This window comes from Pristis pectinata, chromosome 9, assembly GCF_009764475.1.
Source record: "Pristis pectinata isolate sPriPec2 chromosome 9, sPriPec2.1.pri, whole genome shotgun sequence".
NCBI lineage: Eukaryota > Metazoa > Chordata > Chondrichthyes > Rhinopristiformes > Pristidae > Pristis > Pristis pectinata.
The window spans coordinates 62,488,583-62,512,911 of NC_067413.1; the positions used below are offsets into that span (position 1 = coordinate 62,488,583).

A 24,329-nucleotide genomic window follows, 5' to 3' on the forward strand; every position below is an offset into this window, starting at 1 on the left:
ATTGTAATTTTTCATGTGTCATCTCCTAAATCCCAGAATTGGTTTACAGTTTACAATTTACCTTTTGGATTATAAGAATGAAATACAGTGGAGGTAATATGGAAGGGTGGTGTCACATGAGTGAATTTTAATCCCCAGCAGGTACAGGAATGGTTAAAATAAGTCAATTGTACATCATAACAACCACCCAGTTTAAACACTTCCAGGATTAACAAATGTACCTTTTGAGGTTTACAAGTAGATTAACCTTGGAGATACAGCACAGAAACAGGCCCTTTGGTCCATTGAGTCCATGCCAGCCATCAAGTTCCCATTTACACTGAATTTAGGAGGCTTACAGACAGGCAAGATTAGGCTGGGAGGCTCTTTAGAAATGTTTAACAGTAGATCAGAAGAGGAAAACAATCACAGTGGGATCAGTATATAGGAGAAACATTTTACGAAGCCTCAGCTTGCTTGACCTCTCAGATAAGAAGTGCTTCCACAGATAAAGATTTTCTGGGAAGCTGCTGCAGACAAAGTGAGATCCTGCATTTATTACACCTAAATGCATAAGGTATGTAGACTTAGTTATTTTATGTAAACCTGTGATAGTAAAAGCCAGAATCAGCAAGCACTAGGATTTGCCCATTTTCAGGGTGTCCATAGGTATTAGAGGCAATCTATTTCACATTCAGCTAACTGCACCAGTTCAGTAATTGGATTTTGCAGTCCATAAGGAATATTCTTCCATCAGTGTGCATCTGGTACAACCATGTGGGAGAGGTTCACGTAGGTCGGCTCCAGGCAAACCCCAAGTTCTGAAATTCTTTTGCAACTTCCAAACCTCTCTTTCCTCCTTTAAGACACTCCTTCAGACATGCTTCTTTGATTTAATGACCCTTTCACCATGCTGCTCAGAACCAAACATTCCACCCCTCATGTCTGTGGAGGCTTCCTCTTCCCGCAATCCAGATTCTATCATGAATTTATAGTGCACTTGGAACACTGAGTGGCCTCAGACTGACTGAAATCCTAGAAAGGAGTTCAGTCTGGGACTTGGTGATGGGGAGCCTTGATGTACTGTATATTCAGCATTTTACCCAACATCAGGTTCAAACTATCGGAGATCATATTTTGCATACCAGTTTGCTTATTTCTGTTTAAATCTATCAGTGTGTGTCAGAATATTACACAATGAGAATGCACAGGAAAAACAGTAGAGATAATTAAAGGCTTGCTTTATTTAAAAGATAGGTTGCTTAGATTTCCATTTCACTTATCACTGAAGGTACAATTTAAAGTCATATAATTATACATTCATACAGCAAAGGGAAAGGCCCATTGGCCCACCAAGCCAAATACCTATTTGCACTCATCCTATTTTTATTCTCACATTCCCATCAACTCCCCACAGATTTTATAACTCATCTACACATTAGGGGCAACTTACAATGGATAATTAACCTATCAGCCTGCATATCTTTGGGCTGTGGCAAGTAACTTGTCACAGGGAGAATGTGCAACATACATACATACTGCATTGGAAGTCAGGACTGAGTCCAGGTTGCTGAAGTAGTGGTTCCATTTGCCACCCACAAAGCCAGCCCAAAGGGCCGCTCCTTCAGGCTGCTGTTTTACATGTATCATAGTCTTAAGTTTTTAAGACTTCCATTGATAACATTATAGAACTCACGTCTTGGTTAATGCTGGTGCATTTTTATTTTGGCATTCCTTAATAATAGAGGGAATTCAGGTGTTAGGCCTTGCTTTAAGATGTGCCTGGTGTCATTAGTACACTAGCTGATCACATGACCACCCCCATGCTAATCAGACCAGTGCGCAATTACTGTCAAACTCTGTAACAAGTTCAGCAGGGTCCACAAAGATTTACTGTTTGGTATAAGCTGGTGACTGGCTGGTCAAATGATCTCCTTGTGTGAAAATCAAAAAATTGCAGATGCCACTGAATATCATTTCCCTGCGTAATTTTGAAAATGTGAAATCTAAAATGAAAATTTTCCACTTCAGTTCTGATCAGTGATTGCTATCTGATGACCACTTCCATGTTTCCACCCCTCTGGAAGGTACCTTCAGATTAATATTGTGGCCTTAGTTCATGGATTTAAGTTTTTAATTTTCTTTTGGACTTCTTGGAAAGACAGTCATTATGGAATCAGGAGTTGGTCTTATTCTGTGTTGTAATAAGGGGTCAATCTCCTGGTTGTGCTGTCTCTAAGTAATAGTAGACTGTTCTAACACCTGAGAAAAGTGTTGCCTCTTTCAGCAATATTAACAAGGCCAACAAAGTAAGTAATTAAATGAACATGAGTTGCTTTGGACTATCATGAGATAAAAAGCTACAGTATGCCTATTTTCTGGCTTAGATACCTTTATACAAAGTTTTATATTTTTTCAAATATTCATCCATTGGCTTTTAAGATTCTTCAAAGATTTGATTTAGAAGAAGCATCTTAAGGTAGGTGACATCTTTGCTCAAGACATCTACAGTTGTCAGGTACTAACCAATCCTAATCTTTTAAGACTCGCATTTATAAACTAATGAGGGCAAATCCCCATCCTTTAAATTTAAAATAGAAGAACAAATTAATAAGAAATGTAAATACCAACAGAACTATTAGGTAGACTTTGCAGACTGAACTGAAGAGGTGATTGACACAGCAGGAAAAATTCTAAATATATTATTTCTAAAAACAATCTGAGGACTGATTGTGTTTACCACTTACACAGCAACTCTCAAAACTTCCAGTCAAAAATATAAAATAGTAATTTTCTAGAATGAGAACTTATCTTACAAGGACAAATGTTAAATTATATGGAAACAATGTCCAAAAAAATCCTTCAGTGAGTTGTTCAGTGAACATTGGCTCAAATATCTGATCAGGGTTGATTTATCCTACAAGTATTTCAGAAATTTCCCCTCTACTTAGCAGCAGGAACACTTAATTGGACATAAATCATGGCTCCAATCTTCCACGTTACATTTATAATGAAAAAAAACAAATATAATTTCAGTTGTTGCCTAGGGAATCTCATTAGACAGGATGGTAGGCTGCAGAATTATTTTCATGGTTATTTGCTACAATTTTTTTTTCCTTTAAAATAATACTTCTTGTGAAAGATATTCAATTTCTGCATTTCCTTAAACATAATTGCAAAAAAAAATCTTTTTCAGAGCTTAATTTGAGTTTTGCATTCCCTGAGCTTTTTTACTTTACGCTACTTAAAAATATGAGGACAGGAGTGAGTCATCCAATTCTTTGAGCCTGCTCCACAATTAACAAAATCATTAACTTTTTTGTTACTTATTCATTTTCCGAGATCGGGCATTGTCGGTAAAACCATTCCTTAGTTCCATTTTCCTGCACTACCCCCATATCCTTTGATTTCCTTAAAGCCAAAAACTAATTGCTTTGAATGAGCTCAGTAACTGAGAAACTATAGCCCTCTAGGGTAGAGAATTCCAAAGATTCATCATCTTTAGAGAGAGATAATTACTATTCAATGCTGAATGGCCTACACCTTATTGTGGGACTGTGACCCCTGATGCTGGCTTCCTCCGCCAGGGGAAGCATTCTCCAAGGCATCCAGTAAATTTCAATGAGAACATCACTCATCCTCCACTCTAGAGAATACAGTCATCTGCACAACCTCTCCACACTGGAAAATCCACTAATCCAGAAGCCAGTTTGATGAATCTTTATTGCATTCCATCTAGTAAGACCAAAGACTGTACACAATACTCTAGGCATGGTCTCACCAAGGCCCCAGGTAGTTACAGTAAATCCTCTTTATTCCTGCATGCAAATCCTCTCATAATAAAATGTCAAGATAACATTTGCCTTCCAAATTAATTGCTGCACCTGAATGTTAGCTTTCAGTGACTTGTGTGCAAGAAACAATTACGTCCTTTTGAACATCAATATTATAACTAACATGACTGACTGAAGGCAATTAAAACAAATAAAATTAAAAACATTCTTAAAAGAAATCATAAAATTAAGCAATTTCATAGTTAAATTCTTGAGGCTAGAAATTCACATTATGCAGCAGAGGCTTTTCTACACTGTACAATGGTTTAGCCACAAAAAGCAACTGGCACTTTCATGCACAATATGCTGTGGTAAATTGCATGAATGGGATGAGCATAAACTTGGAGGTCACCGCAGTGACAATGATAGGCCTGCTGCACACACTTAATGTCATTGCTGGAAGTAACCCACATTTCTGAAGAAGTGACCTTGAACACAGCAGTAGCCTTAATGGTCAATGGCCTTTTTTAGAATAAGCTAGAATGCTTTCTCTTTCTTTAGCTGCAATTCTTCCATGAAGCAAGATATGAAAACCTCAAGTAACAAGAAAATAGGAGCAGGAGGCCCTTCAAGCCTGTCCCGCCATTTAATATGATAATGACTGATCTACGCTAGCCTCACCTCTTCTGTGTCAGTTCTCCATACCCTCTATTCCTCGATCTATCAAGGAATGGTTTGTTGTCTTCAATGGAACAGGCAGAAGGTTCTTTGGGAAGGTTGACCACATTGATCCTTTACCCCAGTGCCCAGCTTCAATAGCATGACAATCCATCATCCATCAGAATTATGTGGGATCTATCCCATATTCCACCCACTACTTAAAGACGAAGTTGATTCAAATCAACCTCAATACTTGAGGCAGTGGTTCCCGTGGTGAAGTGTTACTACAAGAGCTACCACCAAGGTAGGAAAGTGCATCTTAAGGTCTGTTCACAGATAGCATTTCTAAATGCAACTCTGCAGAACTGTGTACAAAACTTACCTACATATAGTGTTGCAATTTTCACACAAGAAAGCAGATTCCTTTATGGCCTGTGTGAAAATGGCTCAGGTTTCCCTGCAGTGTCATTGAAACATTCATTTTCAACCATGTGAGAATTTCTAGCCCACTGTAGTAATTACACTTCTCATAACACATTTGACTGATGGGATGCAAGTAATCCTGAATTCTTGGTGAAAACAGTTTGTTGATTGTCCAGCTTTAGCTCATTCATTATTTTCTGTTTAAAATAAACAAGATAACAGATTTGTTAGTTTCACATTGTAACTATTAGTGCCATTACACATTAGACCACCAGTAGTTGCCATTACATGCCTTATATGAAAGATCTACCTTAGCTGAATTTCTCCCTCTAATACACAAGAAATAAAAAAAATTCACAACCATTTTCACAAAATGCTCATTTAAGATTGTATTGCACTTAAACTGCAACCAAACTTGAAAAATTTAACAAAAGCCAACTAGTTACAATTTTTTTGCTTCAGTTTTAGTTTGATCTTAAATTGCTGTTTTCCAAAATCTTACATGTGATTCTGTGGATTTAGTGCCACTAGATGAATATTCTTGTGGGCAAAGTTAACTATGAAGTGGCAGAAGATGCAAGTTATGACCAGAAATTCATCCCCAGTCAGTGGTGCTAAACACATTATGTACCAGTACAGTGAGCTGTACTCCACCTTTGAAATGCAGCATTCTGCCTCTATAAGAGAGTGCATTTGGCACCACCGACAGGAATGAATTTCAAGATAAAAGTGTTGTTTATCCTCTTCTATATGATCGAAGTTTCAAAAAGCTTATTAATTTGCAGATGTGTCTACAACTGTCAAAAAAGTTGGGACAGCTCAAGCAGCAATAACTTGTCTTTATCATCTCTTCCTAAGACTAGCTCAATAATACTGTTTCCCTTCATGTGTAGCCCCATTGAGAGAGTAAGGTCATTTGCTCAGGTAAATGAATAAAAAGGAGATTCAATCTATTTTTGCACTGAGAACTAATTCCCACTGTTAGTGCTGGTGTATGAGAAATTTTGAACCTGAATATCAGATCTGCCAACATCAGGTGATTGTGATTCCATTGGAATTACTGAGCAGTCTGGTCTGTCTGGGTGAATTGTGTCCACCACCAGGGGGCAGCAGAATAAGTAGTGCCCCTGTGATAATCTTCCAATATGAAATCAAAAGAACTGATTACCAGGTTTAGGTGATCTTAGAGTCAGCCTTCTTTTTGATTTTAATACATGTGTATTCAATTTTAAGACCCAGGTCCTTAAAGCCTAATTTTCTGTCAACTTTTCTGACTATTTTGTCAGCATCTGGTGTACCAAATACCCAGGATATGTGAATGGCTAAAAATCAGACAGGGAACTCCTGATCTACTTGGTCTGATCACCCATCATCTATCATGCTAAATTTCCATGCAACAGATGGAATATTCACAGTTCACATGGGAGAATTCCCTGGTATATAATCTTTGCACTAAGGAAACATCATTACCAGATGAATTTCAAGATCCCACGCCATAGCTTGAAATTAATATATAGTATGACCAATTTCTAAAATATGTGCTCTAGATCACCAAAACATGGGAATAATAAGCTTCTTTAAAAAAAATCTACTCTTCTAGGTAATGCTTCTGCCATACTTTTTCCAAAGTAGTACCACAAACCTGCACCTTGGAAGATCATCATCTATAACATGGTGCCCATTTCATTTACCATGACCATCATGTAATATTTACAAATGAGGGAGAATTGTAAAATGCATGTCACACCAAGTGGAAATGAATTGATGATGTTCAATGCGTTTCTATTAGGACTTCTATGACCAGCAGTTGGGGGAGACCTTCATTCTACCTGTGAGGAATGGATCTACACTACTGTTCCAAAATTTAATTGGCTGGTACAATTCTGGATAAGTAATGACTTCGTAGTTAACATTTTGATAAATTGTACATAAGTGTTTTTATTTAATTCTTTGTTAACTTACATTTCTTAATCTTTGTGTAAATTGTTCTTCTGGTTCATTGATGTGTTGATTAGGGACAGAAATATTCCAGCGTTGAAGTTCCATTAATATTTCATCTTTGCTGTATAGTACAGCTGGATCCAAATTATTTCTATTCATGAGTTCAACCAAGTGCTGTTTCAAATGGATACTGAAATAAAGATAAGGAAGTCATGTCGAAGTAAAAGTCTTTGTACACCAATTTCTCAGATGTGTGCTCTAGGCTACTAAAATAAATAACATAAATCTTCATATATGCATTTGTTAAATTTGAATAGCAGTAATTTTTAGTACTAGGATATTATGAGACAGACTATATGAGACAGCAGCAATATAAACACCTCAGTGAAAAAAGAATGGATTTTAAGGAGAATAGGAGAAATTAAGAAGGAAACCAAAGAAATGGTTATAAAAAACTGTTTTCAATAGATTTTTGTAGAATAAATGGATGGATTTTAGAAAAAGTATTACAAAATAGAGTCACATAATTAATGGATTAATATTTTATGAACAAACATCAAGCAATAATCCAGTATTAGTGGTGTGGAGGCTATGGGTTGGACCAACAGGTCAGGAAGTATCTGATATAATGAAGCAAAAACTAGGAAGGGATTTAAAATCAAGGAAGACCTTGTAGCTGATTCAGTGGTGCAGCGGACACATCCTGCTTTCCAAGGAAGGAATCATGCAGTAACAAGAGACTACAGCTAGAATCTACAGCAAGAAACATACTGTTGGAGGAACTCAGCAGGTCAAAGCAGCATCTGTGGAGGTAAAGGGATACTCAACGTTTTGGGTCGAGAGCCTACACCAGGACTGAGAGTGCAGAGGTGGTGGGGGCCAGGGAATTGGAAGTTGTTGTAATGGTGGAGGGCATGAGAGGCTCCCGAATGTAAATGGAAAGGGACTGGACAAGAGGGGACAAAGAGTTGAGGTATAAGGAGATAAGTTCAGCGGGGTTAGAATATACAGAGACAGTGGGCCTACCGGGACAGTCTCATTTGAAAAAGAAGCGGGCAGTGCGAGGTTGGGGCATTATCATGTTGGAGGCTGTGGAGGGGGAGATCTCTGGATGTGATGAGATCTGCGGTGATCTGGGAGACAGTGGCCTGGTGTTTGCTGGTGGGGTCGTGGTCCAGAGGTAGATATGAGGAATCATGCAGTACAGCTCTTTATTAGCTGTGGTTGGTGGAGCATGGTTGGGTCAGCATCAAGAATTCAATCCTCAAAATGATTCACATTTTTAGCAGCAATCACAGGAGTAAGATATTGTTGGTGCATCCCAGTGGATTCAGCCTGAGCAGCCAGCTTCGAAGGTTAATGTTAAAACATGGCAAAAGTTGTGGCTTCAGTTTTGTTTAAAAAGTGGCACATCTCGTGTGTTTGACACAGTTGAACAGTAAAAAAGACAGGTTCCCTGTTGTTGGTACAAGTTGGGAGGTTCCAGTGGAGGTGGAAACTGACCTCATGCTTGCGAATTATGTAAATGAAAGATTCGAGGGGACTGAGGGTAGAGACATAGGGCACGCAGAAGGTAGAATTGGAAAGTTGTAGTGGATTGAGTGCACATAAGAGTGATTAACAAATCAGTCATCATTGTCAAAATTCAACAGCAGACAGGATACCAATGGCTCTCAGTGTTCTGTGGCAGATTTCTCACTACTGGGTAAAAATATCTCTGTTCAGATCTACTCTAGAATGAACATTATCCAGGCTGACGGTACAGGACTGAGGGAGTGCAGCACTGTTAAGAAGTGCCATTTTCTGTATAAGACGATAAACCAAGCCTTGTCCACATTGTCAGATACAAGAGCTCATTGGTACTGCTTCTTTCCTGACCAACACATATCTTTATTAATATCATTAAAAAGTGGATTATTTGGTTGTTTACATTGTTGTTGTTTTTCAGACCTTACTTGTGGTAACTGTTGCAGTTGTTCTCTGCAGTTTATCAGAATAATCAAAAAGGACAAAGAGGAAGATGAAATGGTCAGACTTAGCCTTTGGGATTAACTTGCTTACTACATTATGAAAGCAAAGTGCAAGACAAAATTGAATTTCTATCTCATCAAATCAGTCAAATCCGGTCTGTGCCACAAAGTACGAGATAAAAGAAAATTTAAAAAAAACTGCAGATGCTGGAAATCTAAAATAGAAATAGCTGGAAATACTCAATAGGTCAGGCTGCATCTTTGGGAGGAGAAACAGAATTTATGTTTCAGGTCTGAGGAAGGGTCTTCGACCTGAAATGTTAGCTCTGTTTCTCTCTCCACATATACAGCCTGACCTGCTGAGTATTTCCAGCATTTTCTGTTTTCATACGAGAGTAGAGATATCAAAAGCCCCTGTGATGAATGTAGTAACTGGAGACATCTGGCCTTGTAGTAGTACTAAAGCTTTAAATGAACAGGGAAATTCTTTAAGCATAAGACTACCAGACCAGAGGTCCATAAGCACGAGATCATGCAGTGAAGTTGTTGTCAGAAGCAACTGAACACAAACCTTCTCATCTTGGCCTGTTCAACAGCTGATAGCTGGATATTGTGTATTGGCAGAAATCTTATCTCAATGAGTAGATGTACAATCAGGGAGAGAGGGAGACCTGTACTGATAAGGTACAGTGCTTCTCTCTCTCCTTTCAGGGTAAAAGATTGATCGAATAAGTATGTTTCTGTTTGACCTGAGAATGGACTGTTGGACTGTGTGAGTGACTTTCTTGCTCCACAACAGAAATAGAGATCTACTGATTTACAAGTGTTACAATCATTACAAAAAGCAATTATATCAATAATTATCACCACAAACAATGACCTAGAAATTATTTCATGTTTACAGGTCCTCCTCAGGTTATGACATATTCCAGTCCTGAGAACTGTTTGTAACCTGAATAGTTAATAAAATAAAAATATAGGTCAATCAAGGATAATGTGCAGTGAAACCAGGGCATTCAACTCAACCATTCAGATACTGCCACAGACTGAGTTCCCACACGGCAGAAGATGCCTGCAGCCCTGCAGCAACTGGCAAATCCATCTCGCCAGTCTCCCAAACGCTTGTTCATATGTACGGGCTGTACATAAGTCAGGTGTCATAACCTGTGGAGGACCTGTATATGCAAAATAAATTTCAACAATTTAAATTGTAGAAGGAAAAATATCAAGAATTCCACGGTCTGGGTTCTCTATGCATCTGGCAAGCTAATGCACAATGAAGCCTGGACACAAGTTGTCATGTGCAAGGAACTGCAAAGCATGCCCAAATGTCACTCACATCATTCTGGTCCCACCACTCTCACGCCCAACCCTCCATTGCCTGTCTCTGACATGATGTGCCCTTTCTACTTACCAACCTTAGGCCTGCCCTTCCACCTACTGATCTCTGGGCCAGTCCTCACCACAGACTTTGAGCCTTGCACAAATCACTAATCCTTAACTGATGCGAGGCAGCAAGAGCCTGACCTTCATTACTCTACCACAATGCACAGTGCACCTCAAGTCTCTACACTGACCTTCTCCTCGAAGATGCCCTTACCTTTATTCTCTCAGCCTTTGCTAACTATCCCATGATCAACCTCTCTCCACTACCCCACTCCAGTAACTCAGAACAGTGGTTACCCATTTTCTTTTGTGCATTCTACACTGGATGCCTTGGGCATGGTGGGCTACAGAATTTTACTAATGGGTGCCTCGAACAAAACGTTCATTGGCTTCCTGCACAGTGCCTATTTAACGGGAGTTTCCAGGCATCCTATGATAACTAGACCAACATATTTAACCAACTCATGTTCAGAGAAATGTCATTTCACATACTTGCAGAAGCCCGTGTAGCCTTGAACTGAAGGTTGCCCGCACTGCTCATCCTTCAAACCTTGCGAGGTTTCTCTCTGCTCCATAACTTTACATTTACCTGAAGAAACAAGTGTTTACCACAGGGAAGTTTTGCAATTGATTCTTGAAGACTGCATTTTTTTTAATATTTAAAGAAAAAAACCATGATTGAATTGTTGTCCCACTATTAATGGAAGCAAAATAAATCTCACACACGTTAATTTTGTACTTATTTATAGTAAGCATCCCTTGTTTACATGTAGATCAAGATGATCCAGATGACTTATTCCTATTGGGCAATAAAATCTGTGTTGCTATGACACAATCTGCTGAATGTTAGAATAAGGTAGCATCGGCATTCAGCTGGGAGATCTGTAACCTCTTAGCTCCAGCAACCTGGTTCAATCCTGACCTCTGCGCAAACTCCACACAGATAGTGCCATTCTCCTAGTGACCACGTGGGTTACCCTGGGTGCTCCAGTTCCTACCATGTCCCAAAGACCTGAAGGGTCATAAGTTACCTGGCCACTGTTAATTGCATTTGGTCTGTTGTTTAGTGGTAGAACCAGAGGGGCATTTGATGGGATTGTGGGAAGAATAGGTTACAAGGAAAAATGATGGGAGGATGGGATTGCTCCACAAGCTAGCGAAGACTTAAAATGGCCTGCTATGTCATATGAAAACATGTTTTCACGAAAAAAGTGATACTTCCTCATTCTGTACACTTCCCAAGTTCCAGGATTAAAAAATATCCTAAAGATTGGGAGCCATATTTTAAATTAAACACCATTCACTTTTATCAAATGAATAGTTTAGTACTCCATACCTGATATATGTTGAAAGATATATATAATTAAAACACTGATCTATGCTGATCTAGATGTAATCCCATGGGAGAACTCCATCTTAATGTCAAAGGATACATGTAAAAGGCTCACATACGTTCATACAAACTTTACTCACACACACAGTATCATTCCTATAAATAATTACCTTCCACCTGCCCTAGGCTATTATCTGCTATAAAGGCAGTCAAGGGAACATTCCCCATCTGAAAGAAATCACATACATTAATTAACCAGCAAAAAAAAACAATTGTTTGGTATTACTAAGATAATAACTCAAGAATATGATGGCAGATGGCAAATTTTACTAAAAAGCTGGCTGATATATTAAAAATGCAATATATAGTATACTTCTAAGTTTTAACACAAAAGATATTTGCTTTTGCCACTTCCAGATTCCACATTTAAAAGTCAAAGTCGAGTTTATTGTCATGTGAGGTGTACAGTGGTTGTGACAATCCACTGACTTCCACTGCAAATGCAATGTTAGCATTCATTTTGAGAGGACCAGAAATATAAAAGCAAAGATGTACTGCTGAGGCTTTATAAAGCATTGGTCAGACTGCATTTGGAATATTGTGAGCAATTTTGGGCCCTGTATCCAAGGAAAGATGAGCTGACCCTGGAGAGGGTTCAGAGGAAGTTCACAAGAATGATCCTGGGAATGAAAGGCTTAATGTATGAGGAGCATTGGATGTCTCTTGGCCTGTACTCGATGGGGTTCAGAAGAATGAGGCAGGATCTCATTGACACCTACCGAATACTGGAAGCCCTGGATTCAGTGGATGTGGAGGGGATGTTTCCATTAATAGGAGAGTCTAGGATCCAAAGACACAGCCTCAGAATAAAGGGACATCCCTTTATAACTGAGATGAGGAGGAATTTCTTCAGCCAGAGAGTGGTGACTCTCTGGAATTCATTGCCACAGAGGGCTGTGGAGGCCAAGTCACTGGGTGTATTTAAGGCAGAGATTGATAGGCTCTTGATTGGTAAATGGGTATGGGGCGGGGGGAGACAGGAGAATGAGGTTGAGAAAAAAAAATCAGCCATGATTGAATGGCAGAGCAGACTAGATGGGCCAAGTGGTCTGATTCTTCTATATCTTAGGGTGTTATGCTCTTACAGAGCAGAGAAAAAAGCAAGCTCTCTTTATTGGAAGTCACAACCTACCTGGACTACAAGAACTGAACAGATTCATCACCTAAACCAGAGTTGGTAAGGCACCCACATTCTGTTCCTCTTATTACATGAACCTCACTGCCATTCTATGAAGATATGAGGTGGCCTAACAAGTAAACAGCTGGAGTGACCCAATTCATTATTAGCTAATCATTGCTCCTACCAGTTAGTGGTTTTCACCACATCACATGATAAGGATTGAGGAAGCATAGAGGTATCTATGTTATAATTCTTCACTCCTTGTTACCTTGCCCTCTAATTTAATTACAAAATATGTGTTTTAAGTGCACTTGGAAGAGTAGGAAGTCAAGTTATTAAACACGACTCACAGTTAACAGCTGCTTCAAACGTTCCACACTCCAGTCTCTGAGGTAATAGAAGCAGTTCCGGGGATGATGGGCATGAAAACCCTTTGTAAGGCAGTTAACCATGAACGAACAAGCCTGTTGTAATCAAAAGTGTTCAAAATATTGTGAAATAATTTCATCAAATAAGCAGTTTCTATTATTGGGATATGATTACTGTTAAGATATACAAGGTGAAAATGTACAAAAGTAAGCAAGCTGAAAGGGACTAGCTGAGTGAACTATACTTAGTTAGAAGATAAGAGGAAGCTAAATGTCAGAGGACATTGGACACAGTAAAAGACAGTCAAGTGGGTTTAGGCAAAGAAGCTGCATATAGAAACCAAAATTGAAGAAAAGGCAGGCACAATGGCCGTTAAATAATTCTTTCTCAAGATGTACTTACACAGATCAAATCTCACCATAAAAGTTGTAAAGATGGCAAGGAAAGGTTCTGGATTACAATGACATTACAGATTCATTGAAGGGAACCTGTCATCCCTGGACTGGCCTACCTGCTACTTCAGCCCCACCAGATGCGTTTGACTTTATGTGCCCTTTCAGTAATCTGGCTGAGCAATGACTGCTGCCCAACAGAGTTTGGAAACGAACAACAGATTGATCCCAATTGATCATGGGAAAAGTAGAAAATGAGAATACACTAACAAGAAATAAAGAGTTCCAAAAAACAAAAGGGAAGAGAGTACCAAAAATAAACTTGGATCCACTGGAACTCAATGCAAAAGAAATTTTAATGGGTAATAAGAAAATTAGCCATTACACAAGTATTTTTTTAACTAACTTCAAGAAGGTACAAATATGCTAGAATTAGTGGGGAACCATAGGTCTATTGAGAGCAAGGAAGTTTAAATAATTAACACTAGTTAAAGAAAGAGTACTGTATTGATCTGCAGGCCTACACCTTACAGGTACAAATCTGGATGGGAAGAGTGAGTTATGAGAAGCAGTCACAGGAGTTTCAATGGGATATAGACAGGAGACAAGGAATACAGAGAAAATCAAATGGAAAGGAAAAGAGTGAGTTGCATAAAGTCTTTCCCATCCAGGTCCTTCGTGCACCTGGTAAACATCACAGCTATATGTCAGTACTGGGATTTTCATCCAAATGTGAGTTATATTGACAATATAACGACACATACAAAAAGAAACCTTTGCAGTGTTACTGAACCCTGTTTCAGCATTACTTAAAGTGCAACTTTCTAACCAGATTCTGTTCTGTGCTGGAAACTGCTTCAGGGTAGGTTGCCTTTAATCAACATACTTGATTGGTCTTTTTTGGACACCGCAATTCACAGTGGATTGTGACTGCACTCACTTCCAGCTTGTGACCCTTGTCTGAACCTTCACCTGACTACTAATTAGCTAGTGCTCGCTGATTACCAGTCTGTCAACCAATCTTTAACTTTGACCATGACCCCCCAACCACTTCCTCACTAACAGCATCCTAGTTCAATCTTGGATGAACTCCCAATCTGACAAACTCCCTCCTAATGAACCTTTCCAATCCCAACTCAAAGACCTGCTCTTCCAGTTCCTGTCTGACAACTTCCATTCCAAACCAAGGCCAAGGAATGTCTGTTGTGATCTCAGCCTGACATGACCTGATCAATGACCCTCACCCTCCACTCCCGAGCCTCTCTCACCCATGAATCCCACATCCATTATCTGATCCAGGACTTAAGTGAGCTGACACAGGAGGGGCTTTACTTGGTATAAGGCCTATTCAGTAGCTCTTGATGCCTTGGCCTTGTGTGCTGCTGAATTTTGTGATGCATCCCAAAACCAAAAATTAACAGGTTCCACTCAATTTCAAGGCATAATAGGAATCCACAACTGACAATAATCAAATGTCTATTATGTGGCCTCTACTACCAAAAAGTAAAATGCACAGTAACACATTGATACAAGATCCAGAAACAGCAACAACTTACCGATCCTAACTTAAAAGGTCTTCTACAGCCACCACAGAACTGATATTGACATTCTTGGCAATTAAAATGCATACAACCTCCTCTGGACAAGTCAAATTGAGCTCTACAATTAGGGCACTCTAAAAGAAATACAAATATATACAATGAAAGAGAACACAAACATATTGCTGGCTAAAAATGGATACACATCTACCATTACATGATACTAGAGCTCCCATTTAACTGGGATCTCGGATGGTGGGTTTTAGGAACTCTCTTCCTCAAAAGGGTGGTGAGAGCAGAACCTTTGTATGTTTTTAAGGCTGAAGTAGATGGATACTTTCCAGCGACCAGAGAGCGGAGAGTGCCGGAAATTAATGAGGAGCGAGTTTTTTTTTTCTTTCTAGCGTTCGGGATAGCGATGAGTGACTGCGCAGGCGCGTGACGTCACTCGGAAGCGCGCGGGCGATTTAAATAGCAGACCAACACATCCAGCGGGCAGCGTCAGAGCGGGCAGTGGAGTGAGAGGGAGCAGACTGGGTTAGGCTTTGGCTCAACGGGCTTCGGCGAGAACGGGAAAGAGGCGAGACTAATAGAGAGGGGGTAAGTTAATAGTTTATTTGTTGAACTCAGTGATATTCAGCAAGATGCATCTAGGGTTGGTCTTATGTTTGGAGTGCCAGGTGTGGGGACCCTGGGAGACTACCAGACTTCCCGATAACTACATCTGTGCAAAGTGCACCGAGATGCGGCTCCTCAAGGAACGGATTGAGGGTCTGGAGCTACAGCTCGATGACCTTCGGTTGGTTAGGGAGAGTGAGCAGGAAATAGACAGGAGTTATAAAGAGTTTGTAGACAGCACCTCTGTGGCGGTCCCCCTCAAAAACCGATATCTTATTTTAGATTCGGTTGGAGAGGATGACCTGATAGAGGAAGACCTCAGCAACCAGGACCTTGGCGCCATGCTTGATACTGTGGTCCAGCAGAGGAAGCGGAATGCAGTGGTTATTGGGGATTCTATAGTAAGGGGTACGGATAGCAGATTCTGCGATAGCAACAATGAGTCTCGGATGGTGTGTTGCCTCCCTGGTGCCAGGGTACGGGATATCACGGACCGGGTCCAGAATATTCTGAGGGGAGAGGGTGAGCAGCCAGAAGTCTTGGTACATGTAGGTAACCAATGACATAGGTAGAAAAAGAGAAGAGGTCCTAAAGGAGGAATACAACGCATTAGGGAGAAGGTTGAGAAGTAGGACCTCAAGGGTAGTAATCTCAGGATTACTACCTGTGCCACGTGTCAATGATAGGAAGAATAGAAAGCTCTGGCAGATGAATGCGTGGCTGAGTGACTGGTGCAGGGGGCAGGGCTTCAGATTTTTGGATAATTGGGACCTTTTTTGGGGGAGGCATGACCTATTCGCTAAGGATGGGTTGCACCTAAACTCCAGAGGTTCCAATATCTTGGCGGGAATGTTTGATTTAGTTGTAGGGGAGGGTTTAAACTGATCTGGCAGGGGGATGGAAACCAGGATGTTACGTTACAAGATGCTAAGGTAAGGGAGGAAGTTTATAGAAACAAGTCCAATGAGGATGGCAAGAAGGACAGGCAGGTGAGAAGTCAGGATAATTTGCTGAATAATAGAAGTACAACAAGTCAGGATGTTAGGATACAGAATATTAGAATAGGGGATGAGGTATATAGGAACATGTCTAAGGTAGTATGTAGTGAAGATGGTAAGAAGGATAGACAGGTGGAAAGCCAGGATAATCTGCTGAACAATAGAAGTACAACAAAATTAATAGCAGATACCGGACTAAACGTACTATATTTAAATGCACGTAGCATTAGGAATAAAGTAGATGACCTAGTGGCACAACTACAGGTTAATAAATACGACATTGTGGCAATCACCGAGTCATAGCTTTATGATGGATGTGATTGGGAACTGAATGTCCAGGGGTACACAGTGTATAGGAAGGATAGGCGGGTAGGCAGAGGGGGAGGTGTGGCCATGATGGTTAGTAGTGATATAAAATCAATAGAAAGGAAGGATATTGGGTCAGAGGAGGTGGAATCCTTGTGGGTGGAACTAAGAAATAGCAAGGGTAAAAGGACAATAGTAGCAGTCATATATAGGCCCCCTAATAGCAGTCAGCAAGTGGACGATAAGTTGCAGTTTGAGATAGAAAAAGCATGCCAGAGTGACAATGTGAAGATAATTATGGGGGATTTTAACATGAAGGTGGACTGGAAAATCCAGAATGGCGGTAGTACTCAGGAGAGGGAGTTTGTGGAATGTCTAAGGGACGTTTTTCTAGAGCAACTTGTTGAAGAGCCCACCAGGGGATCGGCTGTTTTGGATTGGGTGCTGTGTAATGAACCGGAGGTGATTAGGGAACTAAAGGTAAAGGAACCACTGGAAACCAGTGATCCCAATATGATTGAGTTCAGTTTCAAATTTGAGAAGGAGAAGCTGATAACTGGTGTATCGATATTTCAGTGGAACAAAGGAAATTACAATGGTATGAGAGAGGAGTTGGCCCTAATTGATTGGAAGAGTAAGCTGGCTGGAGGGACGGCAGAGGAGAAATGGAAGGAATTTCTACAGGAAATAAGGAAATTGCAGGATAGATATATTCCAAGAAAAAAGGTTTTGAATGGAAAAAAGGCACAAATGTGGATAACGAGAGAGGTGAAGGCTAAAATAAAAGCAAAAGGGGCGGCGTACAAAGAAGCAAAAATTAGTGGGAAAACAGAAGACTGGGAAGCTTTTAAAAACCTGCAGAGAGAAACTAAGAAGGTCATTAGGAAAGAAAAGATGAATTATGAAAGGAAGTTGGCGGATAACATTCGAAAGGATACTAAGAGTTTTTTTTAAATACATAAGGTGTAAAAGAGAGACACGGGTTGATATAGGGCCAATTGATAACGGTGCAGGAGCTATTATAATGGATGATAGATGGCAGAGGAATTGAATTAATATTTTTCATCGGTCTTCACCGTGGAGGACATCAGCAATGTGCCGGTTAGTCAGGAGTCTCACGAAATGGAACTGAGTTCAGTTAAGATTACTAGGGAGAAGGTGCTAGGAAAACTAAATGGGCTAAAGACTGATAAGTCTCCAGGACCGGATGAGGTGCATCCCCGGGTTCTGAAGGAGGTGGCTTTAGAGATAGCGGAGGCATTGGCGATAATTTTCCAGAAATCGATAGATTCCGGCATGGTTCCGGAGGACTGGAGGGTCGCAAACGTAGTTCTGCTGTATAAGAAAGGTGGGAGGCAGCATAAAGGAAATTACAGACCTATTAGTCTGACGTCAGTGGTGGGAAAGTTATTGGAATCTATCCTCAAGGATGGGGTTACAGAATACCTAGAGGCGCAAGGCAAGATAGGTCCTAGCCAACATGGTTTTGTGAAGGGAAGATCCTGCCTGACCAACCTATTGGAGTTTTTTGAAGAAATCACAGGTAGGGTGGATAAGGGAGAGGCGGTAGATGTTGTGTATTTAGACTTTCAAAAGGCCTTGGATAAGGTGCCTCACAAGAGACTGATTAATAAGATGAGAGGTCATGGAATTACGGGTAGGATAACAGAATGGGTGGAGCATTGGCTGGTTGACAGGAAGCAAAGAGTGGAAATAAAAGGATCTCGTTCTGGTTGGTTACCGGTTACTAGTGGTGTGCCGCAGGGGTCGGTATTGGGACCGCTCCTTTTTACCTTGTACATTAACGATTTGGATGATGGAATAAATGGTTTTGTGGCTAAGTTTGCGGATGACACCAAGATAGGGGGAGGAGTACGGAGTATTGAAGAGATAGGAAGGTTGCAGAGGGACCTAGACAGTTTAGGAGAATGGGCAAGGAAATGGCAGATGAGATTCAATGTTGAGAAATGTGCAGTTGTACACTTTGGAAGCAGAAATAAGTGGGCAGATTATTATCTAGGAGGAGAGAAAATCCAAAGCACGGAAGTACAAAGGGACTCGGGGGTACTCGTGCAGGATACCTTAAAGGTTAACCACCAGGTCGGATCAGTGGTAAAGACAGCGAATGCTATGTTGGCATTCATTTCAAGAGGTATAGTGTATAAAAGTAAAGAAGTGTTGATGAGGCTCTATGGGGCACTAGTGAGGCCTCATTTGGAATATTGTGCGCAGTTTTGGGCCCCACATCTTAGGAAGGATGTGCTGACGTTGGAGAGGGTTCAGAGGAGATTTATGAGGATGATTCCAGGAATGAAAGGGCTTACCTATGAGGAGCGTTTGTCGGCTCTTGGACTGTACTCACTGGAGTACAGAAGAATGAGAGGGGACCTCATAGCGACATTTAAAATATTGATAGGAAAGGACAGAGTAAATGTGGCTAGGCTGTTTCCCTTGGTGGGTGAGTCTAGGACCAGAGGGCACAATCTTAGAATTAGAGGGTACAGTTTCAAAACAGAGATGAGGAAAAATTTCTTTAGCCAGAGGGTGGTGAATTTGTGGAACTCCTTGCCACGTACAGCAGTGGAGGCCAGATCAGTGGGGGCGTTCAAGGAGGAGATAGATAGATAGCTAAATAGTCAGGATATCAAGGGATATGGGGATAAGGCCGGAAATTGGGATTAGAATAGTTTTTTTTTCTTTCCCCCATTCCCCATTTCTCATTTCTATTTTCCCTTTCCTTGGAGCAGACTCAATGGGCCGAATGGCCTGCTTCTGCTCCCTTGTCTTGTGATCTTGTGATACTTGATTAGCAAGGAGTAGGGAGGGGTGAAAGATTCTTGCAGGTAAATGGGTGAGGTATAAACCTGATCAGCCATTAGATAATTGCAAGGCAGGGCAGGCCTGAGGTGCCAAGTGGCCCACTCCTGCTCCTAATTCATATGCTCGTAAGTAACTCAAGGGCATACATCATTATTTCTCAAAAGATTCTGCTGTTTATTATTTATAGAGAAAATACATACACACAGAATACTAAAGAAACTACATAACTCTGCTGCCATAATCATGAACAGCCATAGCAATTTTTTTTGTACCTGGAAAACTCAAAATAATCCATCTCATTAAACCTTTTGAAAGAATCTCACCCACGTAAGAATTCCTTTGATGATTTTAACCCTTAAGCCAACAAAAATCCATGAAAATTCCTAACTCTACCATTAAATCACCCTGTAAGTTTTCAGCTCACACGCTGGGAGACCAAAAGAAATGTTATTACACTAATAAATAACTCATTGTCAAAATATTTTCCTTACTTAATGGTTCCTTAGGCCACAGCTGGAGTACTATGTGTCCTAGTCACCACTCTATAGATAGCACTGGAGAGGGTGCAGAGGAAACTCACAAGGATATTGCCTGGGATGGAGTGTTTCAGTTAAGAGGAGAGACTGGTTTGCCTTCCTTGGAGTAAAGGAGCCCGAAGAGAACCTAACTGACATACACAAAATTATGAAGGGCATAGAGAAGATAGCAGGAAACTTTTCCCCAAAGCAAAAGGTATATAAAACACAGGTTTAGGGTAATGGGGTAAGAGATTTAAAGTAAATCCGAGGATGGATTTTTTTTATAAACCAAGAGGGTACTTGGAACATGCTGCCTGAGAGAGTGGTAGAGGCAGGTACTCTCACAACATTAAAGAAGTATCTAGACAAGCACTTGAATTGCCAAGGCATAGAAGCAGTGGACCAAGTGCTGGTGAATGGGATTAATAAAGGTAGGAACTTGATGGTTGGCATGTACATGATGGGCTGAAGGTTTTGTTTCTGCGCTATACGACTCTATGGTTCAAAATATTATTAAATCAAATAATGCCCCAATAGACAACCTTAAAATCTGTATGAATGTCAAACATTGCAGATAATGACACTGTTTTATCACCTGCATTTACATATCAAAGCTGTAGCATTACTCCCAACAAGAAATCTTGTCAACACAGAACAATCGATGGCACCAGTCCCTCAGAATTGAGGATGATGAGTCTTCAGAAGACTGGGGAACTAGGCCCTGAATGCACATGTTCTTCAACTACAGGAGGCATGTTATTGCTTGGGGAAGTGGAATTTGCAGCCCCAGGTGTGCCCAATAGCTATAGTTCATTATGTTGTGCTAAAAGGATTAAATGAACCCATAATCAGCAGCTGCTATTAAGTACAACTAATTACCTATTCCATTCTTGCTGAGATAGATGTCTAGTGCGCTTGCCTGATACTCAGGGTTATTCTGCTGCTTCCACATCCTGAACTGTTCGCAGCTGATCCCTTCATGCTGTTGCTCCCACTGAGGAAAGAACACGAGATATAATTAGCTGGAAGTTCCACAGGAGTTTTGTGATGTAGATCAATTAAATGCGAAGAACTGTACAATCCAAAAAGATTACTTACAGGAATCTTACACTGGAAGCATGTGCTTTTGTTACAAGAAGGACAATCCATTCTCAACCTATTAAGATCATGCAACAGGCCAAAGGAACACTGAAAGAAACAATATAATATTAACCAGGGAAACCATGTCCCTTTAATGCTGCTTCAAAACTTAACTCATCCAATCTGCATTAAAAACTTGGACCAAATAATTTCAATTAAATGGCTTCCTTATGGGATTTGTTTGCATGGTAGGTGGTAAATTAAGGAAGAGCTGTGAGTCACAGCTCACCTGTATACCTTCCTAGACAGCCTCCAGAGATTCAATGGGGAGATTTAGGAATGGCTGTATAACTAACAAGTCCTAGTATTTAAGTTCTGGTACTAAAAGCCAGACTAATGAAACTCATAAATGAACATTTAAAAAAACTCAAGAGCCAGTCTAGTTTTTGTTTCACCAATTCTGCCATTTTGAAGCCGTTACCTGCTAAATTACAGCAGAACGGTTTTTTTAAAATAAAATGTGACACAGGGTTGGATAGGACCCATTTTAAATCTGAAATGGTACTCTAGAATGTTGTAAAACCTTATAGACAGAAGATGCTAAAATGTAGAATGAAGGTGCTTGAAAATGTGTAGAAAATAAAGAACAGATGTTAATGTAGATTGTTAACAGAAATATAAATCCAGAGCTCCTCCGAGCTCAGCAGATAGATGTACCACCCAATATGATGCAGGTTAAAATCAACATATTTTTAGATCCTAAAGAATTCAATGGATATGAACATCAGGCAGGGAAGTGAACCATGATCTTATTGCATTACAGAGCAGACTTGAGTGTGGCCTCATCCTGCTTCAATTTATTTTCCTCTAATGTAGAATCATATAAGTGGAGTGGAGTGGCATCCCAGAACTGGGTCCAACAATTTAGCAACGGGAGGAAGAAATAAAATAGACTGGATTCTGACTCCTTTGACCATCTCGTAATTCATGCTAGAGTATGTGGGTTTCTAGATATCAAGTATAGGCAGTTTCTATGTGATGTCCCTATACCCAAATAACTATAAAGTCTTGCCTTTAAGATAAAGAATGGTCACAATCAAGTGCTTGAAGATTACTGAGAGCCATGTAATTGAATGACAAATACAGCCATTGCTTCTAAGAGGGGAGGGGCAAACAATCAGGAGAAGGCATTCATTACCATAAGCTTTTCAATTAGATCACAGTTGATTTTAGGTTTATCTATCCGTTTAGGCTGTTTAACTTTTAATATCTCTGCCTAAATAAGTCTATCAATTTCAGCTCTGAATTTTCCCATTGCCCTGAACTCTCCAACTTCTTGTAAAATATATTCATAAAAAGAAACTGAAATTTCAACACTAGTACACACAAATGGTTGCTAAAATAAGGCCTCTATTTCCAAAGTGAAATAAGATAACTGCAAGATACTCTTACATGTGCACACCATCTGAAGTTTGGCATTTCCATCAGGGTTCGGTCCCGTAGCTTCCTTTGAAATAATTCATGAGTTTTTTCATCAAGATAGTGGCGAATCTATATGTTAGAAAAGTACATAATTTCTAGTCCATCCAAGTTAACAGTTAATTTTTAAAATATACATTGATGAGATTTAATTATTAAAGTCAGAGAATTAAAAGTTCCAAAATTTTTTTTACATGTTCAGTAGAAATGTCACATTTCAAATTTTCCCCTACTCCAAGTTTGACAGGTTTTCTTTTTAAATTAAAAAAAATGTTCTTTAAGTTTTGAATATCTTGTAATCATCTGAATTATTTATTAAATGTTTTACAATAAACTTTAAAGAAATGTCAATCCATATAATTCAAAGTTTTGCAGCTCATAAAATATCTGACATGTTTAAATCAAGTGGATTGGTTGGGAGTTTTAAAATAAAAGTTATGCACAGGGTATATGCTACTGTATTCTCACAAAAATTTCCCAGTAACGAAAGCATTGACTGAGCACATTTATGAAGTCTGCTACTCTATCTATGTCTTTCTAAATATTCTACAGTTTTCCAGTGTCTTTTCTATGGTTAATTCATGTTCTATAGTTCATAAAATTATGAAAGGCATAGATGGGGTGGACAGTCAGAATCTTTTTCCCAGGGTAGAAATGTCAAGTACTAGAGGACATGCATTTAAGATGAGAGTGGGGAAGTTTAAAAGAGATGCGTGGGTCAAGTTTTTTTTCCCCACATAGAGAGTGGTGGGTGCTGGAATGGTCTGCTGGGGTAGTGGTGGAAGCAGATACAATAGTGGTATTTGAGAGGCCATTAGATAGACACAAGAATATGCAGGGAATGGAGGGATACGGATCATGCACAGGCAGAAGAGATTTAGTTTAATTCAGCATCGTGTTTCGTGCAGACACTGTGGACTGAAGGGCCTGCTCCTGCTGTACTGTTCCACATTTTGTGCTCTGAAATTGTGCTTCTGATACAATGTTAGCAACTTCTCAAAGAGGCATACAGCACAGAAACAGACCTTTTGGCCCATTATGTCATTGACCTTTTTTCTCAGCTACACTACTCCCATTTGCCCACATTAGGAATGTATCCTTCTATGCTTTGCCTTTTTAAGTGCCTATCTAAATGCCTCTTAAACATATCTGAGTCCACCTCCTCCTCGGACAGTGAGTTCCAGATATCAATCACGTTTTATGGGGCCAAGGGAGAGAGTAGCGTTGAGACAGAGGTTCGTAGGTGATGGGACTCCCTCTGCCCATCATCCCCCACCTCACTTGATTCCACCTATCACCTGCCAGTCCCTGTCTCACGCTTCTGTCTCATCTCTATGGAGGCTATCTTCCCTCTACACTCTCAGTCTTAATGCAGGGTCTCAACCCAAAACGTCGACCATCCCTTTGCCTCCAGAAATGCTGCTTTACATGCTGAATTCTTCTAGTAGTTTGGTTTTTGCTCCAGATTCCAGCATCTGCAGTCTCTTGTGTCTCCATAGGGACTTGGTCATCCAGGTCTCTCAGTTCATCAACATACCTTCGTCCCCTACCATTTATTGCATGTCC

General features: G+C 40.1%; 1 protein-coding gene across 5 annotated transcripts in view; it reads right to left on the reverse strand.

The window, feature by feature from the left end:
• Window positions 1-1,121: 1,121 nt before the first annotated feature.
• LOC127574255 (E3 ubiquitin-protein ligase RNF31-like) overlaps window positions 1,122-24,329 on the reverse strand; it is a 53,805-nt gene continuing 30,597 nt past the window's right edge. For 3 of the 5 annotated variants that reach the window (XM_052023087.1, XM_052023091.1, XM_052023086.1), the window contains 9 exons: window positions 22,737-22,835; window positions 21,303-21,392; window positions 21,084-21,198; window positions 14,963-15,081; window positions 12,996-13,109; window positions 11,636-11,693; window positions 10,625-10,721; window positions 6,798-6,966; window positions 1,124-5,032 (listed from right to left, as the gene is read on the reverse strand). In XM_052023087.1, coding sequence (XP_051879047.1) covers window positions 4,940-5,032; window positions 6,798-6,966; window positions 10,625-10,721; window positions 11,636-11,693; window positions 12,996-13,109; window positions 14,963-15,081; window positions 21,084-21,198; window positions 21,303-21,392; window positions 22,737-22,835 — 954 coding nt within the window. In that variant the 3' untranslated portion in view covers window positions 1,124-4,939. Of the gene's footprint in view, window positions 5,033-6,797; window positions 6,967-10,624; window positions 10,722-11,635; window positions 11,694-12,995; window positions 13,110-14,962; window positions 15,082-21,083; window positions 21,199-21,302; window positions 21,393-22,736; window positions 22,836-24,329 lie in introns of all 5 variants that reach the window. The other 2 variants (XM_052023090.1, XM_052023089.1) reach the window with 2 other exon arrangements.